General features: G+C 39.4%; 1 protein-coding gene across 2 annotated transcripts in view; it reads left to right on the forward strand.

Moving 5' to 3' along the window:
- card11 (caspase recruitment domain family, member 11) overlaps window positions 1-22,070 on the forward strand; it is a 321,723-nt gene extending 299,653 nt beyond the window's left edge. For both annotated transcript variants that reach the window (XM_072268714.1, XM_072268715.1), the window contains exons 22-24: window positions 3,176-3,300; window positions 15,303-15,418; window positions 17,896-22,070. In XM_072268714.1, the coding sequence (XP_072124815.1) occupies window positions 3,176-3,300; window positions 15,303-15,418; window positions 17,896-18,097 (443 nt within the window). In that variant the 3' untranslated portion in view covers window positions 18,098-22,070. The remainder of the gene's footprint in view (window positions 1-3,175; window positions 3,301-15,302; window positions 15,419-17,895) is intronic.
- Window positions 22,071-22,339: the final 269 nt, after the last annotated feature.

The following is a 22,339-nucleotide window of genomic DNA, read 5'->3' on the forward strand; positions in this document are numbered from 1 at the left end:
CGTGGAAATGATATGAACTTATCTTGACCTACAATTATGAGAGATGCATGTTTTTGGCCCTCTTTGCTCAAAGTACAATTTGCATGATGTTTAGTTGTAGCATACTTGTTTAGTTACTCTCCGGTTTGTACCCTGAGGCTACTTAGTGTGACGTAGGCAGGAGTATCCATGTTCATTGCCTGCAGGCTCATATTTTTCCGTGCCTGAAGACAGAAGCCAATCCATTTAGATGGTTTATTGCCTGGAGGCTGTTTAGCAGACCTGGAGGCATCAGTCTCTCAGTTCTCTAAGGGGCACTCATTGTAGCTGAATTGAAAGAATGCGACACGCTGATTTTTTTTTCAAAAATAAACTTCAGCCTTCTATTTCCATGTATATATTATTCATTATCACTATATTGCCTTTTAGAGGACCACACATTGGTGTGAGATTGCAAGAACATGGTCCTTTGATCATCTTGTTGAGATGTAGTTTTTGCATTGTTTAATTAATTTTTTTTTCCCCCGGAGTGCTCCTTCCCTTCAAATCCACCTTCATGTACAAATCATAGCTCTGGCTTTCAGAAGGATAATGAATGGAACTGAATGTGGGTTCAGATGTGAATCAAGAGTTCCATCTTCTTGCCCTATCACTGATCAAGTTATCTGTCTTACCATCTGTTTACAAAAGCAATATCAAAATGCAGATGCTGGAAATCTGAAACTAAAGAAAGCAGAAATGCTGCAAGATATTCAGTGAGTTAGACTGTATCTGTGAGAAGAGGAGCAGGGTTTCTGTTTGATCACAAGCAGGAGATTTAACAATGCATAAGTGCAGGCAGATGATAAGGATGAGGTGGGGCACGGTGAGAGGGAAAGGGTAGGTCTCTGAAAGGGTGGAGTAGATTTAAAGGCTAACTTCATTTGTCACATGTGCAATGAAAGGCATTGTTGGTATCAAAGCAAATTGTTAAGAAATGTTCTGGACAGCCCGTACGTGCCACCATGCTTTCAGCGCCAACATAACATGCTCACAATTTGCTAACCATAACCATACATCTTTGGAATGTGGGAAGAAACCCACACAGTTATGGGGAGAATGTACAACTCCTTACAGACAGCGACAGGAAATGAACCCCAATCTTACAGCAAGTGCAGTAATCGCATTACGCTAACTGCTGCACAACCATACCACCTCAAGGGTAATGTCAGAATCAGTACCAGCTCTGGGAAATCAGGTTTGGTGATTATGATCTCAACCAGAATTCTGAAAGAAACATAGTTGTCCCCTCAGTTCCTTTGAAGGAGATCAAGAGTGCTAGGTGAAGGGCAATGGAAATACATTTTTATCGTGAATTTGTGTTGGATCATACAAGTTCCAATAAAGTGCATGGCCATTATTGATAATTTTAACTGTATATACAGTGTTTACTTTGGAATCAAGTGACAGGACTCAACAATGTCTTAGTTGCATTTTGTTCTTTTTTGATGGATGGAGTTTTATTGATCTTTTTGACAAAGCAAAAAAATGGACTGAGATCTTCTGGACTAACTGATAAAAATAGAGAATTTGAATCAGAATTGGAGCTTGCACACTCCTGACAGATTCTGGGGTGGGCATTGACCACATAACATAGGCAGGCAACTTTAAGGCCTGAAGTTATTTCAAAAATGTGCGCTAAAACAAAACTTGCATGCATGTTTGATATCGCTGTCAACAAGTTCTAGATTAAAATAAAACCAGCTTGAATAAAGTTTCCATGATTTCGGAAGCGATTAGGTTCAGATCTGTCAACAAAAAAAGTGATACATCAGCTCTCTGTAAGTATGACAGATATACGACTGCAAGTTTTCAGAACTGGATTAAGATACAAAACACATAGGGATAGAAAGCCATTCACTATCATATATCCTAAATCTAAAACTTTGCTCCTCTGTATTGAATTAAATTCATTTTGAAGACCAGCGTTCAAAGCACCTACACAAACGTATTGTGCATTAAGCATGTGACAGAAGACTAATTTCTATCCCTTTACAGTAAAAAGCTAGATAAACAATTACAAATACATGGAAATAATCCTTTGATCATCAATTGAATAGGCCCTTTTCACTAGTAAAGGAATGACCAGACTGGAGACTTTCTAAACTGGAGACATGAGAGAGTGCAGATGCTGAACTTTCGATGCTGATGTAAAGGTTCGCTTTGTATAGTAGATATTGAGGGATCTCTCCTTTTGTAGAAAAGCCTAAAATATGACGCCAATAAGATTTAACATAACAAGGAAAGTTATGTATCTGGATGATCTCGAATGCAGCATAAAGAGTAATTGACTTGAATTTAGCATTTTAAAGTGAAACAAATAAAATCTTTAGAAAGGAATGGAAATGATGCTGATGGGGAAATATGTGTGTGGAGCATAAAGCTTGAATTGTTGACCTGAATGATGGCCTGTACTGAATTGTAGTTTTATGTGATAGGTGAAATTTGAGTCAATACAGTATATACATAGGTTATAACCTGCCAATTTACAAGAAAATGATTCTTCCTAATACCTTTCATGAGTCATGTAGCATAGCAGTTGGCGCAATGCACCTTGGGGCATTCAGGAGTCTCTGTGGAGCCTGTGAAATCCGTCGGTTTTCCCCTAGGTGCTCCGTTTTCCTCCCACAGTCCAAAGAGCTGCTGGGTAGGTGAATTGGTCATTGTAAATTGCCCCATGGTTAGGTTAAGGATAATCAGGGTTGGGGGATCGCTGGGGTGGGGAGGCTCGAGGGGCTGGAAGGGGCCTACTCTGCAGTGTATCGCCAAATAAAATAAATATACTTTGCTGAATCCTACAGAAGAATAATGTAGCTAGGTGCACTCGCCAAGATTTACTCTTTGAATCTTTATTATTAAAGTAAATGCTGGTGAATCAAATCCAGAAAAAATCATCCAAGGTTTGCATTTTCGATCACTGTTACTGCTCTCTGCTGGAAACTGTATATTTATGGCTATAAGATTGGATTCTAATGTTTCTGCACGGTTGAGTAGCCTGATGACACTGAGGTTCAACACACAGCCAAGACACTAATATTTAACAAAGTCTTTAATATTAACTAGAGAGAACGAAGGAGAAAATGTAGGGAAGGGTGGAGGGTAGCATATCAAAATGTTATATTTAACCATTTTATTAACATTAGTGTTTGCCCTTCAGATATTTTAAACAAAGAAGAGTATTTACAGAAACAGAAATCTGAGCCAATCATTTTCTCCCGAGAAAAACATTTAAACGCCTTTGAATGCATCTTGCCTGGCAACATCAAAGCGGTAACCTCCAAGGTAAAGGAAAGTTTTCTTTCTTTTAGTTTTGTTTGTTACATAATGTGGGTTACAAAGCATTTGTTTTAGTTCAGTGGCATAATGTCCAAGCATGTTTCCAAGGTAAATAACTGGAATAAGGGATCCCCTCAGAGCATCGCTCCACTTTTCGAACGGGTGATAGAGCAGTGGGAAATAACAATTCAGTAGACATTGTAGTGAAATCAGCAGGGGATAAACTGGGGAACAGCCAAGTTATTATTATTCATTATCTGCAGGTGATAATTTCACTCCCCGGAGTTTATAATAACTATCAAATGAAACTTGTTAGGAGGGGATGAAGTTGCATCTCGCTCCATAAGTTCCCTCTAATGCAGGGAAATGCATGATTTCTCTACTGATACAGGCACTACATGATTATTCATACATAGAAACATAGAAAACCTACAGCACAGTACAGGCCCCTCGGCCCGCAATGGTGTGCCAAACATGTACTTAATTTAGAAATTACCTAGGGTTACCCATAGCCCTCTATTTTTCTAAGCTCCATGTAATTATCCAGGAGTCTCTTAAAAAAAAACCCTATCATATCTGTCTGCACCACCATTGCCAGCAGCCCATTCCATGCATTTGCTACTCTCTGCGTAAAAAAACTTATCCCTGACATCTGCTCTGTACCTACTTCCAAGCACCTTAAACCTGTGTACTCTCATGTTAGCCATTTCAGCCCTGGGAAAAAGCCTCTGACTATCCACATGATCAATGCTTCTCATCATCTTATACACCTCTATCAGGTCATCTCTCATCCTCCATCGCTCCAAGGAGAAAAGGACAAGTTCACTCAACCTATTCTCACAGGCATGCTCCCCAATCCAGGCAACATCCTTGTAAATCTCCTTTGCACCCTTTCTATAGTTTCCACATTCTTCCTGTAGTGAGGTGACCAGAACTGAGCACAGTTCTCCAAGTGGAGTCTGACCAGGGTCCTATATAGCTACATTATTACCTCTCAATTCCTAAACTCAATCCCACGGTTGATGAAGGCCAGTGCACCATATGCCTTCTTAACCATAGAGTCGATCTGCGCAGCAGCTTTGAGTGTCCTGTGGAGTCAGACCCCAAGATCCCTCTGACCCTCCACACTGCCAAGAGTCTTGCCATTAATACTATATTCTGCATCATATTGGACCAACCAAAATGAACCACCTCACACTTACCTGAGTAGAACTCCATCTGCCACTTCTCAGCCCAGTTTAGCATTCTATCAATGTCCCACTATAACCTCTGACAGCCCTCCACACTATCCACAACAACCCCAACCTTTGTGTCATCAGCAAATTTACTAACTCATCCCTCCACTTCCTCATTCAGGTCATTAATAAAAATCACAAAGAGTAGGGGTCCCAGAACAGATTTCTGAGGCACACCACTGGTCACCAACCTCCATGCAGAATATGACCTGTCTACAACCACTCTTTGCCTTCTGTGAGCAAGCCAATTCTGGATCAACAAAGCAAGGTCGCATTGGATCCCATGCCTCCTTACTTTCTCAATAAGCCTTGCATGAGGTACCTTATCAAATACCTTTCTGAAATCCATATACACTACATCTACTGCTCTACCATCATCAATGTGTTCAGTCACATCGTCAAAAAATTCAATCAGGCTTGTAAGGCACAACCTGCTTTTCGCAAAGCCATGCTGACTATTCCTAATCATATGATGCCTCTCCAAATGTTCATAAATCCTGCCTCTCAGAATCTTTTCCATCAACTTACCAACCACTGAAGTAAGACTCGCTGGTCTATAATTTCCTGGGCTATCTCTACTCCCTTTCTTGAATAAGGGAACATCTGCAATCCTCCAATTCATCAGAACCTCTCCTGTCCCCATTGATGATGCAAAGATAAATTGCCAGAGTGTCAGCAATCTCCTCCCTCGCCTCCCACAGTAGCCTGGGGTACACTCCATCCGGTCCTGGAGACTTATCCAACTTGATGCTTTCTAAAAGCTCCAGCACATCCTCTTTCTTAATGTCTATATGCTCAAGCTTTTCAATCTGCTGTAAGTCATCCCTACAATCGCCAAGATCCTTTTCCATAGTGAATACTGAAGCATTCATATTAGCAGGAAATCCTACCTTTGAAAGAACATAAGGTTGAAAATATCACATTACTGTGGAATGAATCATTAATCCTCAGAAACTCAAAGAAGACTTTCAGCTGGGAGTGTTTTCCTTGGAATATAGAAGATAAGGTGAGATTTAGTAGAGAAATTAAAAACGTTAAGGGAGTTCTGATAATGTAGATGTAGAGAAGCAAATTCTGGAGTCAATAACCATTGGACAGGAATTTAAGATTACAGGCAAAAATGTAGGTTAAAATTTTGATTGTTTTGTAATTACAAGTTTTATGAATTTACAGTAGTTGTAGACGGCTTCAAACTATATTACCAATCAATGACAGTGTGACTGATTGTAGAGCTTGATGCTATCATACCAGCCCAAAACCCTTTTATATGCAAAAAAGCTTAAAGGGGATATACTGATGACAAACTGAGTGAGTGAGCAAGATCACACAAGATGAAATATTATGCACATAAATCAAAACGGCACAGTATTTTATAGATGAAGAACATTTGAGTAATATTGGTGTTTAAAGAGACTTTGACATTCTCGTTGAAAGCCAATACAGGGGTGCAGCAAGTAATTAGAAAGGCAAATAGCAATTGACATTTCATACAGAAGGATGTAAGAACGGGCACTAAGACATCTTACTGAAATTATGTAGTAACACTGCCAAGACAATTGTGTACAGGACATACTTACCCTAGCAGAAGTGCAGCAAAGTCTGGTTGCAGAGGTAGTGGATTGCTTTATGAGGAGCGATTGAGAAGACCAGGCATATATTCTCTAGAGTTTAGAAAAATGAGAAAAGATCTCATTGAAACTTAAAAAATTCTTACAGTTCTCAACGTGTTGGATGCAAGGATATTTCCTCTGACTGAATCTAGAAGTAGGGCTTACACATTTAAGAAACATGTAGGATGTTTAGATCTGAGGTGAGAAACTTCCTTCTGTTAAGGGTTGTGAATCTGGGGAATTCTCTGCTCCAGGGGACTATGGATACTTAATCATTGAACTCATTCAAAGAGAAATTGATTGATCGCAGGACGAAACAAACTGCTGGAGGAAATCAGTGGGTCAAGCAGCGTCTGTGGAGGCAGAGGATTAGCCAATATTTTGGGCCATGACCCTGCATCAAAAGTTGCATGTCTCAATATCTTGATGAAAGGCAGAGCAGGCTCAAATGGGCCATGCCTAATCTTAGTTCTTATGATCATTCCGTACCAAGTCAAAAATTTAATGATCTTGTATTTAAATGGACCAAGTGAATAATCATCCTCTGCCTTCATCTGAGCAAATTACAAAGATACACAAATTCCTGAGTAAAGAAATTTCTCCTCATTTCAATACTAAATTGCTTATTCTTTACACTGAAACCAGGGCTTGTAATTCTGTTTCTGTTCATTATGCTGTCAATTATCTTGCCAAGATTTCTTGGAACGTTTGTTCTCTGAATTCTGAACAGCAGAGTTGATGTACTCAATCTTTCCTCATAGAACAAGCTTCACATTCCCAGTAAACATTCCTGTAATCTTTGTCTCACTGCTTCACATCACTTGCAAAAAAATCTATTCTTCCCAAAAGGATTAATAATCTCACATTTCCCCATATTGTCTTGCGATATCTTGCCCATTCTACTAAACCTTCCTGTATCCTTTGCTGGAGAAACAAATAGGGAATTAAGATCATGGAGCCAGGGCTGAAACAGCAATTTTTTTGTTAATTAATAAAGGAAGAGAGTATACAGAAGAGGGTAGATTCAAATGATGGAAATAGGGAGGTGCAGGTTAACAGAAGTATGAAGACTTGCATGTGAGTGCAGTACCTTTTGGGCGTGCCCTAGAACAGAAAGGATTCATCCTAGTTTCTAGGCCAAAACGCACCCTTTGTGCCGTTGAATAGATGACTCAATCACTGTTCTAAGTAGGATGCTGTTGGACACACAATAATGACTATATTTGCCTACATTATGAGATTGATTGTATATAATGTGCTTCAGTAATTACATGTTACTGGTGGATTAACAACATAGTTAAAATAGCACAGGGGAATCTCACAGAAATGCAAAGAAGGCATTAGTCCGTAGCAACATAAGTTACTTTCATGACATCCCACTCCACCACCCTCTGCTCTAATAATATGCAGCAATAATTTTCTACTGTTCTTTTGGCAGAATTGGCTGAAAATTTGTTAGAATATTGAATGTAATAATGTTATGCTTCACATAACTTCCGTTCTAATGGAGTTTAAATATGCCATCATTCAACAGAATCCTGGGTCATCAGAATGTACAGAACAAAATTTTCCTATTTACCCTTTGAGGATCAGTGACAGTGATACTGACTCCCTGGTAATGCCAGCAAGCTGGGGATGTTGCTTATATTGTGCCCATGGGCTTTTGGGAGTGAGCCAGTGCAACCTTGCCTTAATCTTTAATCGATGTCTATTTATTTCAGCCAGTTCTGATCACAATGGGCCCCAAGGGCTTTATCTCATTAATCAGATGTCAGGTTCAATCAATTAACAGCCATTATCACCGTAAGCCTTCATTTCCTAGCACATCAATCTGATATGTATCAAAATAGTTGCCTTTACCGTGACTCTCAAATCAACAGTTTTTTTTTGGGGAGAGGTACCTGTGTTATCAGCACTATCTTTTCATTTCTGAAATTGAGTTTTAAAACTAGTTTCATGTTCAGTTTTTGCCTCTGTGAGTTCCAGTTCTAGATTCCTCAGCCTGGCACACATCCTCTCTACATATACCCTCTCTATATCCTTAAAGTTTAGTTTCATAGAGCTCTTCTATTGTTATTATTTTGAACTCAATCTAATGGAAGTTTCGCCAACTTGGTCTCTCCTTATGAGTGACCCACTGCCCCAGGAAACCAGGCCGGTGATTTGTAGCTTTTATCTGTCGAGCAAGCATATGCTTTATCAGTCAAGGAGACCAAAGTTGCACACCATATGTCCATACTCCATGTGGTGTTTCACAAGGACCCTGTACAGTATTATTGTGGTTACACACCTTTATTCTTCAAATAGTCTTTTTTATTGCTTGCTTGTACCATTATGTTAGTTTTCAATGACTTGTGTTTAAGGATGCAGTAGGTCCTTTAAACATCAATATTTCTTGATTGTTTACCATTCAAAAATACTTGTCTTATCTGTTTTCTCTACCCAAGTGGATAACTTCAAATTTTCTGCATTATAGGACATCTGCCATACTGTTGCCACTCACTCAGCTTGTCTATATCCCTCTGGGATCCAATTATTTGTGCTCTTTGTTTTCTACCAGTTAAACAACTTGCATTCTAGTATATTATCCTTCATTTCACATTCTCCAGCCTTGTTCAACAAGCTTCCAGTGGAGATCATATCAGAAGCATTCTGAAAATCCATTTATCCTACACCCTAGTTAACTTAGGAGTGGGTAATGGAGGCAGCAGTTAGGGCAGTCGAGTGCGCCTTTTGCAGTATGTGGAAACTCAGGGCGAGCACAATTGTCCCTGATGACTACACCTATGAAAGGTGCATCCAGCTGCAGCTCCTGACAAACCGAGTTAGGGAACTGGATGAACTTCGGATCATTTGTGAGGCAGAGGCAGAAATAAACTAGAGTTACAGGGAGATAGTCACCCCTAAAAGTCAGGAGGCAGGTAGCTGGGTGACTGTCGAGAGAGGGAAGGGGAATAGACAGAATGAGCAGAGCACCCCTGTGGCAGTTCCCATCCATAATATGTATACCATTTTGGATACTGTTGGTGGGGATGACCTCCCAGGGACAAGTTGCAGTGGTTGCGTCTCTGGCACCGAGACTGGACCCTCATCTCAGAAGAGAAGGAGGGAAAAGAGAAGGCAATAGTGATAGGGGATTCGATAGTTAGGGGGACAGATAAGAGGTTCTGTGGAAGAAATCGAAAATTCCAGATGGTCTGTTGCCTCCCTGGTGCCAGGGTCCGTGATATCTCAGATCGAGTTCTCAGTATTCTCAAGAGGGAGGGTGAACAGCCAGATGTCGTGGTCCATGTAGGGACCAATGACGTGGGTAGGAAGAGTGAGGAGGTCCTGAAAGGTGAGTTTAGGGAGTTAGGCGCCAAGTTAAAGGACAGGACCTCCAGGATAGCAATCTCGGGATTGCTACCAGTGCCACGTGCAGGCGGGTTTAGAAATATTGAGATAGAGCAGATCAACACGTGGCTGAAGACATGGTGCAGGAGGGAGGGCTTCAGATTTATAGATAATTAGGCAGTTTTCCAAGGAAGGTGGGACCTGTTCCGTGGTATGGTTTACATCTGAACTGGAGGGAGACAAATATTCTTGCAGGTAGGTTTGCTAGTGAGAGGCTCCAGTGGATTTAAACTAGATACAAGGAGGGAGGGGAACAAGAGTGTAGGAACAGATGTAGGGGAGAAGGAAGAAAAAGAAGATAGTTAAGTTGTTTGCACCGTTAGTGATAAACAGAGAGTAAGAGGTGGAGAATTTCTTAAATGCATTTATTTTAATGCTAGGAGCATCGTAAGAAAGGTGGATGAGCTTAGAGCATGGATTGATACCTGGAAATATGATGTTGAGGCTATTAGTGAAACATGGTTGCAGGAGGGGTGTGATTGGCAACTAAATATTCCTGGATTTTGTTGCTTCAGGTGTGATAGAATCGGAGGGACAAGAGGGGGAGTTGTTGCATTGCTTGTCAGAAAAAAATATTGCAGCGTGTTCTGGCAGGATAAATTAGAGGGCGCATTTAGAGAGGCTATTTGGGTGGAATTGAGGAATGGGAAAGGTGTAGTAACACTTATAGGGGTGTATTATAGACCACCTAATGGGAAGTGAGAATTTGAGGAGCAAATTTGTAAGGAGATAGCAGATATTTGTAGTAAACACAAGGTGGTGATTGTGGGAGATTTTAATTTTCCACACATAGACTGGAAAGCCCATACTGTAAAAGGGGGGATGGTTTGGAGTTTGTAAAATGTGTGCAGGATAGTTTTTTGCAGCAATACATAGAGGTACCTACTAGACAAGGGGCAGTGTTGGATCTCTTGTTAGGGAATGAGATAGGTCAGGTGACGGGGGTATCTACTGGGGAGCACTTTGGGTCCAGTGATCACAATGCCATTAGTTTGAATATAATTATGGAGAAGGATAGGTCTGGACCCAGGGTTGGGATTCTTGATTGGAGAAAAGCTAACTTTGAGGAGATGCGAAAGGACTTAGGAGTGGATTGGGACAAATTATTTTATGGGAAGGGTGTAATAGAGAAATGGAGGTCATTTAAAGGTGAAATTTTGAGGGTACAGGATCTTTATGTTTCTGTTAGGTTGAAAGGAAAGGTTAAAAGTTTGAAAGAGCCATAGTTTTCAAGGGATATTGGAAACTTGGTTGCAGTTCGGAAAGCGAGAGATATCTACATATATAGGCAGTATGGAGTAAATGAGGTGCTCGAGGGATATAAAGAATGTAAAAAGAATCTTAAGAAAGAAATTAGAACAGCTAAAAGAAGATACGAGGTTGCTTTAGCAAGAAGGTGAAAATAAATCCGAAGGGTTTCTACAGTTATATTAATAGCAAAAGGATAGTGAGGGATAAAATTGGTCCCTTAGAGAATCAGAGTGGACAGCTATGTATGGAGCCAAAAGAGATGGGGGAGATTTTGAACAGTTTCTTTTCTTCAGTATTCACTAAGGAGAAGGATATTGAATTGTGTAAGGTAAGGGAAACAAGTAGGGAAGTTATGGAAACTATGATGATTAAAGAAGAGGAAGTACTGGCGCTTTTAAGGAATATAAAAGTGGATAAGTCTCTGGGTCCTGACAGGATATTCCCTAGGACCTTGAGGGAAGTTAGTGTAGAAATAGCAGGGGCTCTGACAGAAATATTTCAAATGTCATTAGGAACGGGGATGGTGCTGGAGAATTGGTGTGTTGCTCATGTTGTTCCACTGTTTAAAAGGGGTTCTAAGAGTAAACCTAGTAATTATCGGCCTGTAAGTTTGACGTCAGTGGTGGATAACTTAATGGAAAGTATTCTTAGGGATGGTATATATAATTATCTGGATAGACAGGGTCTGATTAGGAACAGTCAACATGGATTCGTGCATGGAAGGTCATGTTTGGCAAATCTTATTGAACTTTTTGAAGAGGTTACTAGGAAGGTTGACGAGGGTAAAGCGGTGGATGTTGTCTGTATGGACTTCAGTAAGGTCTTTGACAAGGTTCCACACAGAAGGTTAGTTAGGAATGTTCAACCATTAGGTATTAATATTGAAGTAGTAAAATGGATTCAACAGTGGCTGGATGGGAGATGCCAGAGAGTAGTGGTGGATAACTGTTTGTGAGATTGGAGGCCAGTGACTAGTGGAGTGCCTCAGGGATCTGTTCTGGGTCCAATGTTGTTTGTCAAATACATTAATGATCTGGATGATGGGGTGGTAAATTGGATTAGTAAGTATGCAGATGATACTAAGATAGGTGGCGTTGTGGATAATGAAGCAGGTTTTCAAAGCTTGCAGAAAGATTTAGGCCAGTTAGAAGAGTGGGCTGAAAGATGGCAAATGGAGCTTAATGCTGATAAGTGTGAGGTGCTACAGTTTGGTAGGACTAATCAAAATAGGACACACATGGTAAATGGTAGGGCATTGAAGAATGCAGTAGAACAGAGGGATCTAGGAATAATGGTGCATAGTTCCCTGAAGGTGGAATCTCATGTGGATAGGGTGGTGAAGAAAGCTTTTGGTATGCTGGCCTTTATAAATCAGAGCATTGAGTATAGGAGTTGGGATGTAATGTTGAAATTGTACAAGGCATTGGTAAGGCCAAATTTGGAGTATTGTGTACAGCTCTGGTCACCGAATTATAGGAAAGACGTCAACAAAATAGAGAGAGTACAGGGGAGATTTACTAGAATGTTACCTGGGTTTTATCTCCTAAGTTACAGAGAAAGGTTGAACAAGTGGGGTCTTCATTCTTTGGTGCATAGAAGGTTGAGGGGGGACTTGATAGAGGTATTTAAAATTATGAGGGGGATAGATAGAGTTGACGTGGATAGGCTTTTTTCCATTGAGAGTAGGGGAGATTCAAACAAGAGGACATGAGTTGAGAGTTAGGGGGCAAAAGTTTAGGGGTAACATGAGGGGGAACTTCTTTACTTAGAGAGTGGTGGCTGTGTGGAATAAAGTTCCAGTAGAAGTGGTAGAGGCAGGTTCAATGTTGTCATTTAAAGAAAAATTGGATAGGTATATGGACAGGAAAGGAATGGAGGGTTATGGGGTGAGTACAGGTCGGTGGGACTAGGTGAGAGTAAGCGTTCGGCATGGACTAGAAGGGCTGAGATGGCCTGTTTCCATGCTGTAATTGTTATATGGTTATATACATTCATTGAACTAAAGAAATGCTCAAGGAACTCTGTCTCCAAGAGGACCACTAACTTGTCGTAGGGTTAGGAGGCTTGCATGCCTCAGTGGCCTGGAGGGCTATGTTGGCTGGAGTCAGGGCCTTGTGCATTGACTCTGTGTAGGACCACCCATGCCAAATAGGTCAAAGGATAGAGGCCATCAGTCCTCCATGGTTGGGGGTTCAGCTCAGGGCGAGCAACCCTGACTGGTCAAAAAAAAATTGTTATGGAAACAGTTTCTGCCCTAAATGCCAGTGGTGTAACAGGCAGTAACTTGTAATGGAGATTACTGTCTGTCAAGGATGCCACACAAAGAGCTCCAGTTGATTCAATTAAAATGCATAACCTTCCATAAATCTAAATTGATTCTCATCAATCATATAATGTTTCTACTGGCTTGAAATTAAATCTTTGTTATAAATTCCAGTATTTTCCCAGCTACAAGAGCCTAGCTTCCTGTTTTCTCTCACTGCTTTCTCTGAAATAGTAGGGTCATGCTTGCTATCCACAGACACCTGTTCAAGATTTACAGAACGTTGCAAGTTGAAAACTGAAACATGCATTGTTTCCATGACCACCTCTTTCAAAATCCTGGGTGTGGATCATCATGTTCTTGGATTTATTGATTTGTTAACTTCTCTAATATGCCATTGTTTATCTTCACTTCCACATTTGCACTGGATCCTTTGTTTTCCAGTATCTTCTGAGGGTTTTCTGGAATTGGAACAAGTTCATTGCTTATGTCTACTATCAATGCAGGGACAGAATACTTGTTCCAATGCCATCTGCTTATTTCCCCATTATAAATTATCCTGTCTCTGTCCATAAGAAATAATGCATTAAAGTTTATAGTGAAAATTAAGCTCAAATAAGTTTCCCTACCAGGCAGAGTTTATTGAGAAGAAGAGACACTCATTTCAAAGAAGTGCTTCCTTTTAATGATAATCAGACTTACGGCAATATAATCCGGGCATTTTACGATGCTGGCTTGTAGCTCTGGTGCCTCAGATGAAATTATTTTGGGCTCATGTGGAGCATAAACCTTGGCAATGGTCCAGGAACAGAAAAGCATTTCAGTGCTGTAAATTCTGTTTTATTCCATGTAATCCACAGATGGAATATTTTCCCTCTGTTCATCTCTTCTCGCTTCAGCATTCTCATATTTCCTCATTTATTTGTTTAGGGAAAGGATTAGTGCAGGATGTAGAGTGGCTGCCATGAAAGACAATTTTCGCCCTTTGTTTTTATTTCCAATCGCTTTAGTTCTCTCTTTTGAACAAACAAATTACACACATAGTTATTCCAATTGCTATTCTCTCTCTTTGGATAATATGGGCACAGGATACGGGTAGTGAATGGATCATGGCATGTCTAACATCTGCAGTGCCCTTTATCCAACCTTTAGATTGCATAGTGGACACTGAAAGTTGGAACGATATGGTCAAAGTTCCACTTTACATATTTCAAAGATGTATAACTGCAACTGCATTATAAATGTAAAACTGGTGGAATGGTGGTGAATGACTAAAAAAATATTTTGTTGATTTTAATCAGATATGGAGCATGGATGAGAGTAATTGCATCATCATAAATCTTTTACTGTCTGAGAATACTTTAACTGGAAGGCAAATGCAGTTCTCAATGTGTTTCTGAGCTACGTAGGAAGAAGTATGATAGAAATAACAATCTAGCATATCAAAGTATCTCATTTCAAACTCTGGTCTCCTTCAGTGTTCCTTATTCAGAATGGTTAAAGTCCATAGATCTGTTGCTGGCTGATCACCTCCAAAAGATTGTATTAGAAATGAGGCGCTGGAACGAAGGTTCCTGAGTTCGAACCCAGCTGGGTCTGCTCCCGAGTACACTTTCCATCCGTGCCGGGTTGAGTGTTGAGATTGCAACTCGACCTCGTAAAATAAAGGGAAAAATGTTGCAAAATGTGTGTGTGAGGAGTGGCGCGCCACACACTCTCTCTCTCTCGCTCCGCGCCTTGTAAAGGCATGAAAAAGACATCGTCCCGCTAACATTGCGCACACACGGACGCACGCATGCACAGAAAAGAAATGAGGCCACTATTGGCCATTGGATAAGGATGCAGTCACTCAGCAATGGTGTCTTATCATCCCACCTTCCAGACCCCTGTCAAGTATCCTGGTGACATTTGCTGACTTGATTGATACATTCCATACAAGCTCTTGGATGGTTGTCAAATGAAGTATTTCCAATAATCTACAGAAATGCTGAGAAGAAAATTAGGTGGAGGTAGATTGAAAAAGGACATGAAAGAATGCAATTGGAATGTGTATGGTGCCTGAGGGACCTTTTATGTTAATCACTTCAAAGTATAATCCAATCAATGTATTATCAGGCACACGCAGTCTGCTTAAAATAGTGACTAGAATGTACCCTCATTCCTTTCCCTCTTCCCACTTTGGATTACGTACTGATGAAGAAAAGTTGTGGAAATGGTGTGACATTCATTTTATATTTTTTTTCCTCCTGCACATAGAACAAACATTGTTTATTGGAAGCTGGACTGAGCTGCACAAGAGATTTAATTAAGAAAGACATCTATCCAATTATAATTGTCATTAGAGTCTGTGAGAAGAACATCAAACGATTCAGGTATTGTCTTATGCTTTTCATGCTGCTGCCTTTAATTAGTTAAAGTTGCCACCTCGAATCAATGTTCATGAATTAAACTTGCCTGAGGATCCAAAAATACTGAGCTTCTGTTATTAAAAATGTTCTTCACAACACCTTCCCAGGTTGAGATTCTCACTTTAAATTTTCAATTTCAATGGTTAGTTGAACAATTTCAGTAGTTCTGACAACAGGTTTCAGACAGGAAAGCAGAAACTCTCTCAGTAAAAAATGGTCTGCGATTCAGTCAGCCACTTTATAAACATCTTCTCTAGCACTGAATCACTAGGCCTACAAGGTTTTTTTTGAAGTGATACCTTGTGGAATCGGCCCTTCTGACCCATTGAACAGCACTGCCCAGCTATCCCCAAAACCCCCGATTTAACCCTAGTTTAATCACGGCACAATTTACAATAACCAATTAACCTACTAACTAGTATGTCTGTGGACTTTCAGGGTGAATGTACTAACTCTTTACAGAGGACACCAAGATTGAGCTCTGACACCCCAAGCTGTAATAGAGTCGCACTAACTGCTACACTAGCGTGGCATTTTCCTGGTGGGCATGAGACTGTGCGTGGATTTAGATGTTCTGATTTGGACAACTTGGCTTATGCACATCTCATATAGAGTCATAGAGTACTACAACACAGACACTGGCCCTTTGGTCTGTCTAGTCCATGCCGAACTATTTCTCAGCCTGGTTCCATTGATCTGCAACCCTTCCTATCCAAATTTCTCTTAAATGTTGAAACTGACCACTTCTGCTACCAGCTCATTGGGCGCTCTCACTGTTCCCCGAGTGAAGAAGATCCCCCCATGTTCCCCTTAAATTTTTCACCCTTAATCTATGACCTCCAGTTCGAGACTCACCCAACCTCAGTGGAAAAAGCCTGCTTGCATTTATCCTCTCTATGCCCCTGACAATTTTGTATATCTCTATCAAATTTAAAGTTTAATTTTTAGAAAGTGTTTGGATGTGGGAAAACAGTATCACAATTTTCAAGGGGTATAAAACTGTATTACAGATTAGTGGATTGCCTACAGAGGCACTGGATGAAATTTAATGCAGTGAAATGTGAATAAATAACCTTCTGAAGGATACCTACTGAAAGAAAATATAAATGAAATGGTAAAAAAGTGAAAGGATTAAAGGAGCAGAAAGTAATAATGGTTGAAGTGCTGCCATTTATGAAAATAGCTGGTAATTGATTTAGGTCTACAATAGTGGAGTTGCAAATGTTATAAAGATGGACATAAAATGAAAAAAAAAACAAAGGCAATGATAAACTTTTCCAGTTCATTGATTAGTGTTTGGGGTTTAATAAATCATAACACTCAAGCCTTTGATTTAGGAAGTTGTGGTTTGAGTGCAAATTTAGGCTGACATATCCATGCTTCATCAATGAAGGAAGACCTGGGAAACTGGGCCCATTTCATCAGAACAGAGTGTTCGAGGATTCAAAATGAAGAAGATTTTGATGAAATAAATAAGAAGAACTACTTCACTGATCTGAGGCTAGAAGGCATAAATTTATGGATGTCAGCCACAGAAATAAGGACGATATTAAGAAAGGAAATTCTCATGAGGCAAAATGTTATATAGAAAAGAATTCTCTACCAGAATAAAGATTGGAGGCAGAACCCAAAATATTAAATATATTTTTTAAAGATATTAAAGGAAAGGACAGTGAAATAAAGCTGGGGGATAATTTTCAGAGATATCATGGAATGGAGCACTATTTATGCTTGGAAGATTAAGTTTTGGCCAAGTACTCTCCAAAAAGGAGGATAATTTTGATGAACTCTCCACCAAGGCTATTTTTTCAATTCTGGTTGATAATTATACACCAGCATAAGGTGAAGCTTCGATCCATACAGTATTTGTATTACTTTATTATTGTCACATGTACCAAGAAACAGTGAAAAGTTTGTCTTGCATACTGTTTATACAGATCAAATCATTACATAGTGCATTGAGCTAGAATAAGGTAAAATAATAACGATGCAGAATAACGTGTAAAAGCTACTGAAAAAGTGCAGTGCAAGTAAATAGTAAAATGCAAGATCATAATGAGGTAAATAGTGAGGCCGAGGGTCCATCTTGTCATACAAGAGGTTAGTTCGGGAGTCTGATAACAGTGGGATAGAAGCTGTCCTTCAGCCTGGTCATAATTGCTTTCAGGCTTTTATATTTTCTGCCTGATGGGAGATGGGTGAAGAGAAAATATCTGGGGTGGGTGGGGTATTTGACTATGTTGCTTTACTGAGGCAATAAGAAGTGTAGAGAGTCCATAGGGAGGAAGCTGGTATGGGGTATTAGGCAGAGGCAGCATAGACCAAATGGGAGACAGTTAGTCCTCTGAGCACTGTTTCTATTTATAGTGTTGGCATATTTTACTGTTGATCCTAAAACAAAATATAAAGCATTCATAAATGGAATGAATATCTCATTGCAGGAGACTTCCAGCAAAACCGGACAGTGGTGAGGAAGAATTATTGAAAAGCTGTCGTTCAAATGAGACTGAGCTAGAGGCTCTTCCCTGTTTGTACACCACAGTGGAAGTTGATTCATGGAGTAACATTAAGGAGCTCATTAAAATCATCAAGGAGAAAATCGTTGAAGAGCAAAAGAAGACAATTTGGATTGATCAGGACTAGCTCTAAAGTTACTACAAGCCTGCTACCACTAGGCCTTGACTAAGTAATAACGCACCCACTGCATCTGGACCTGCAAGCAGAAAATCAAAGCTTTGAGAGGTGATAGGTGGGCAGCCATCTCCAGAAAAATGTTTTTTTTTACATGGTTGATTCATCTCAGTGGTCACATAGCTCAGGGACTTGTGCACGTAACAATATTCATTGTTTACAAGTTGCCTCCTCACCTGCCTGTCATCTCCCTGTGGTGCCCCTTCTCCTTCCCTTTCTCCTATGGTCCACTTTCCTATCAGATTCCTTCTTATCCAGCCCTTTGCCTTTTCCACCTATCACCTCCCAGCTTTTTACTTTATTCCCTCTCCTGCACCTACCTGGCTTCACCTATCACATTCTAGTTTTTCCTCCTTCTCCTCCCCTTACCTTCATATTCTGGCATCTTTCCCCTTACATTCCAGTCCTGTTGAAGGGTCGGGGCCCGAAATGTCGACTGTTTATTCATTTCCGTAGACACTGCCTGACCTGCCGAGTTCCTCCAGCATTTTGTGTATGTTGCTCGGGATTTTCAGCATCTGCAGAATCTTGTGTTTATGAAATTTAATATGTTGTCACAGTGGATTCTCTCATTTTGTTCTTCCTGACCTAACTGTGGTGTTCACTTAATTAATCACATCATTCTCTATCAACAACCGTCATCAGCTGAATGGGACTAGCTTTGCTAGATTCCTCCCCTGGTCCATTCATAGTCAAGTATCTCTACAAGTGGCTTGTCTTGCCATCCCCCTGTATCCATCTCATTCAACCCCAATCTACTTTTAGTTCTAGAAGATTATTTCTACCTTCTTACTTTTCCTTGGTTGCCTTTGGACATCTGCTTCCATGTATGGTGAGGACACCAAGGTCTTCTTTTCAATTAGCTCTTTTGACCCATTCCCTGCCTTTGTATGGTCTGTCTACTTGTCCAACATTTATCCATGATGTAATAAAATTTGGAAAAGAGCTAAGCCTTCATTTTCAATACCCACTGTCTGCTCTAATTTCTTACCTTCAATACTTTCCAACTCTACAACTACTGTCTCAGATTGAAGTCAATTTTTGTAACATAAGAAACCCTTAAGGATTGAAGCAACACACATCAAAGTTGCTGGTGAACGCAGCAGGCCGGGCAGCATCTCTAGGAAGAGGTACAGTCGACGTTTCAGGCCGAGACCCTTTGTCAGACCCCCTTAAGGATTGAAGCTGAGTTTCTGACTCGGCATCTTTTAGAACTCAATCACTGCTATTTTCTACATTCCATCCTCAAAAACCTACCTCTACAACCAAGCGTTCAGTTATTTCTCCGAATATCTTCATTGATTTAGACACAATTTTTATTTGATTGCACTCCTGTGAAGTGCCTTTAGATGCCTCAACATATTAAAGACACTGTATTGATATTAAAACAAAATTGGTATTGAAATACAATGTAAAATTGCTTAGCAGGTCAGGTGGTATCTATAGATAAAATGAATCAGCCTCTGGATTCGGGTGGTGCTCTCTAAGTTGCATTAGAGGGCTCCAGATTTGAATCCCACTCCAGAAATGTGAGTACAAAAATGTAGGCTGATGCTTTAGTGCAGCATTGGAGAAGTGAATGGGGAAAAAGTCCAATAGCACTATTGTGAAAATGATCATGGAAGAAACCCCTGATGTTGTGACCATTGTTTACTCTTCAATCAACATTTCTCACAAAACATTGATTGCCCTCTCACTTGCTGCCCATGGGCTCTAGATTTATTGAGCTCTTTATATTCCAAATGGAACTTCACATCAAAAGTAGTTCATTGACTTTAAATGACTTTGGAATATTCTGAAGGGGACATGAAGGGTGCTATATGAACATGTCATTCATTTTCTCAGAGCTCATCAATCTTCTCTACAGATGCTGCTTAAATATGAATGCATGATGTTATGAAAATCTATATGAATGCATGTTTTGTTCAACCCAACAGAAATATACTGTATATCAAAAGTCCTCTTCCAGCCATATAAAGACTGATGTGATGGGATGCTAAAATAAAACATAATAATATACATTTTTTTAATGTATCTTGCAAATAAGTAAGTGTTATTTTGTACTTTAAACTTGTGTACTTGTAACTTATGTGTTAATTAAGTGCTGAGTAATAATTCCCAGGTATTGTAGTTACTAATTTGTTTGTGGATAGATATTAACTTCCTATGATTTTTTCTGAAATTATATGTACTCAAAGCATTGTTTTATGTGTTTGGTATGAGTGGTTCTAAGATTATGAACTGAAGAATGTATAAAATGTGCAGCTTGGAGTGTACTATGTAAGTAATGCAATACGACAAATGACCTGAGAGCTTGTATAACTAATTATTGCCTGTTCCTTGGTAAATCTTAATGTTGCGACAGCATCAAAATGAATGTAGTTTCAGCAATTGTCAAAACCATCTATTTTCACAATTTTCAGTGAGCACCATTTCCCATTCTGTGAATATGGGTCATATTCTTTCTCAGAAGAAACCGTAAAGGGTTTTTCATAACAAAAGCTTATGAAAGTCACAAGGATGCTATTTTAGCAACAAAACCATTAGCTCTAATTTGGCTGGTGTCATTAGATTTGATTCTTTTGCCCTTTTTAAAAACAGAAATACTAAATGAGACAACTGCATTAAAATTCCATACATGTTCCATTTATTGCCATAAATCTGTTTTATGCTCATAGCAGTGCTCTTACACAAAAATGTGAAAATATGATTAATTTGGAGACAACTGACCTCATCATAAGAATATGATTGCTGAAAATTCTCTGGTTTTCCATCATGCCCAGAATACGTTGTGTAACACAATGTGAAACTTTCCCTTCAACATGAATGTAAGCAAGAGCACACATTCCAATTAATTTCTGTAGCATTATTTGTCACGTGTATGTCAACAAATGAATGTGTTTAAAGTATGAAAATATGCACAGGGAGTTTTCAGAAAATACTTTTGTCAAAGAACTCTCTGTTTGTAATGTTAAACAATTTGAGTGTTTGTGAATTTTGTTCACAAGATTCGGATTACACTGTGCAAGTCTATTCTAACAGAAGGTTGCTTTTGTGAACAGTTAAATAATAAGCAAAAATGTAGATCTGAATTTGAGTGATGTGCAATCCTACTACCATATACAGCCTTGCAACTCTCCAAGATTTCTGTGCACCTCCAACTTTAGCCTTTTGCAAATCCTAACTTCATTGATCCACCTTTGGCAAATACCTTTTAGTTTCCTGGGTCCTAAGGTCTAGAAGTTCTTTCCCAAACCTTTCAATCTAACAACTACTCTTTACTTTTAAGAAGCTCCTTAAAAACTACCTCTCTGACTGTATAGTGAACTTCCCTGATGTAATCATTCATAACTGAGTATCAAATTTTGTTTTGATAATGCTTCTTGTCAAATGTCTTGAAATGTTTCATTTGTGTTAAAGGCACTATATAAATGCAAGTTGCTATTGTTATATTTAGTAATATTATAATGTAGTAGAACCAATTAACAATTCATAGACATTTTTGGGAAAAAAAGTTTAAAAAATGACAAAAAGTTTAGTTCTCAAAGGGTCCAAGAAACTTATTGTTATGTTACATATCATTTTCTGAAGCCAGTTACAGTCTGAATTAATAGTGATGCTTGCCGTACTGAGGTGCCTTTAATGTTAATAAAGAAAATGATAAAGGAACATATCAATTGGAGTAAATGTTACTTCAATTCTTCAAGCTTTCAGGATCTTCCGTCCCGTGACCTAGCAGTCAATTCTGGGTCAATTAGAAAAATATTTACCAGTCTGTTTTTCTTCTCCGTCGTTGAACAATTCCTTTTTCATCAGTGTTTGGGTTCGGAAGGAGAATTCTTCAAACAACTACACAACACTTTGGAAACCTATCTCCAGGTAATTTGCATTCCTTTGGCAAATCAAGAACAATTTATTCAGAACTCTCCCAAATTCAGTTTACTTATTGATTTTTCCATTTGCTGAAATAAAGGGAATGGCAGAACTCATTCCAGCGATATTAGCTGTTTATTTTATCATTAGTAACTTCTGATGATTCATTAGCCATTAATGAAAGAACAAGTACACAAGTAAAAGAAGCATGATTCGGCCTCATGCCTCCTCAAACATATTCTGTCATTCCATAATAGGCAATCTGATGTAGACATTAGCTCCTCTCTCTTGTTCCCCCCATATCTGTTGTTTCTCCCATAT

This window comes from Mobula birostris, chromosome 9, assembly GCF_030028105.1.
Source record: "Mobula birostris isolate sMobBir1 chromosome 9, sMobBir1.hap1, whole genome shotgun sequence".
NCBI lineage: Eukaryota > Metazoa > Chordata > Chondrichthyes > Myliobatiformes > Myliobatidae > Mobula > Mobula birostris.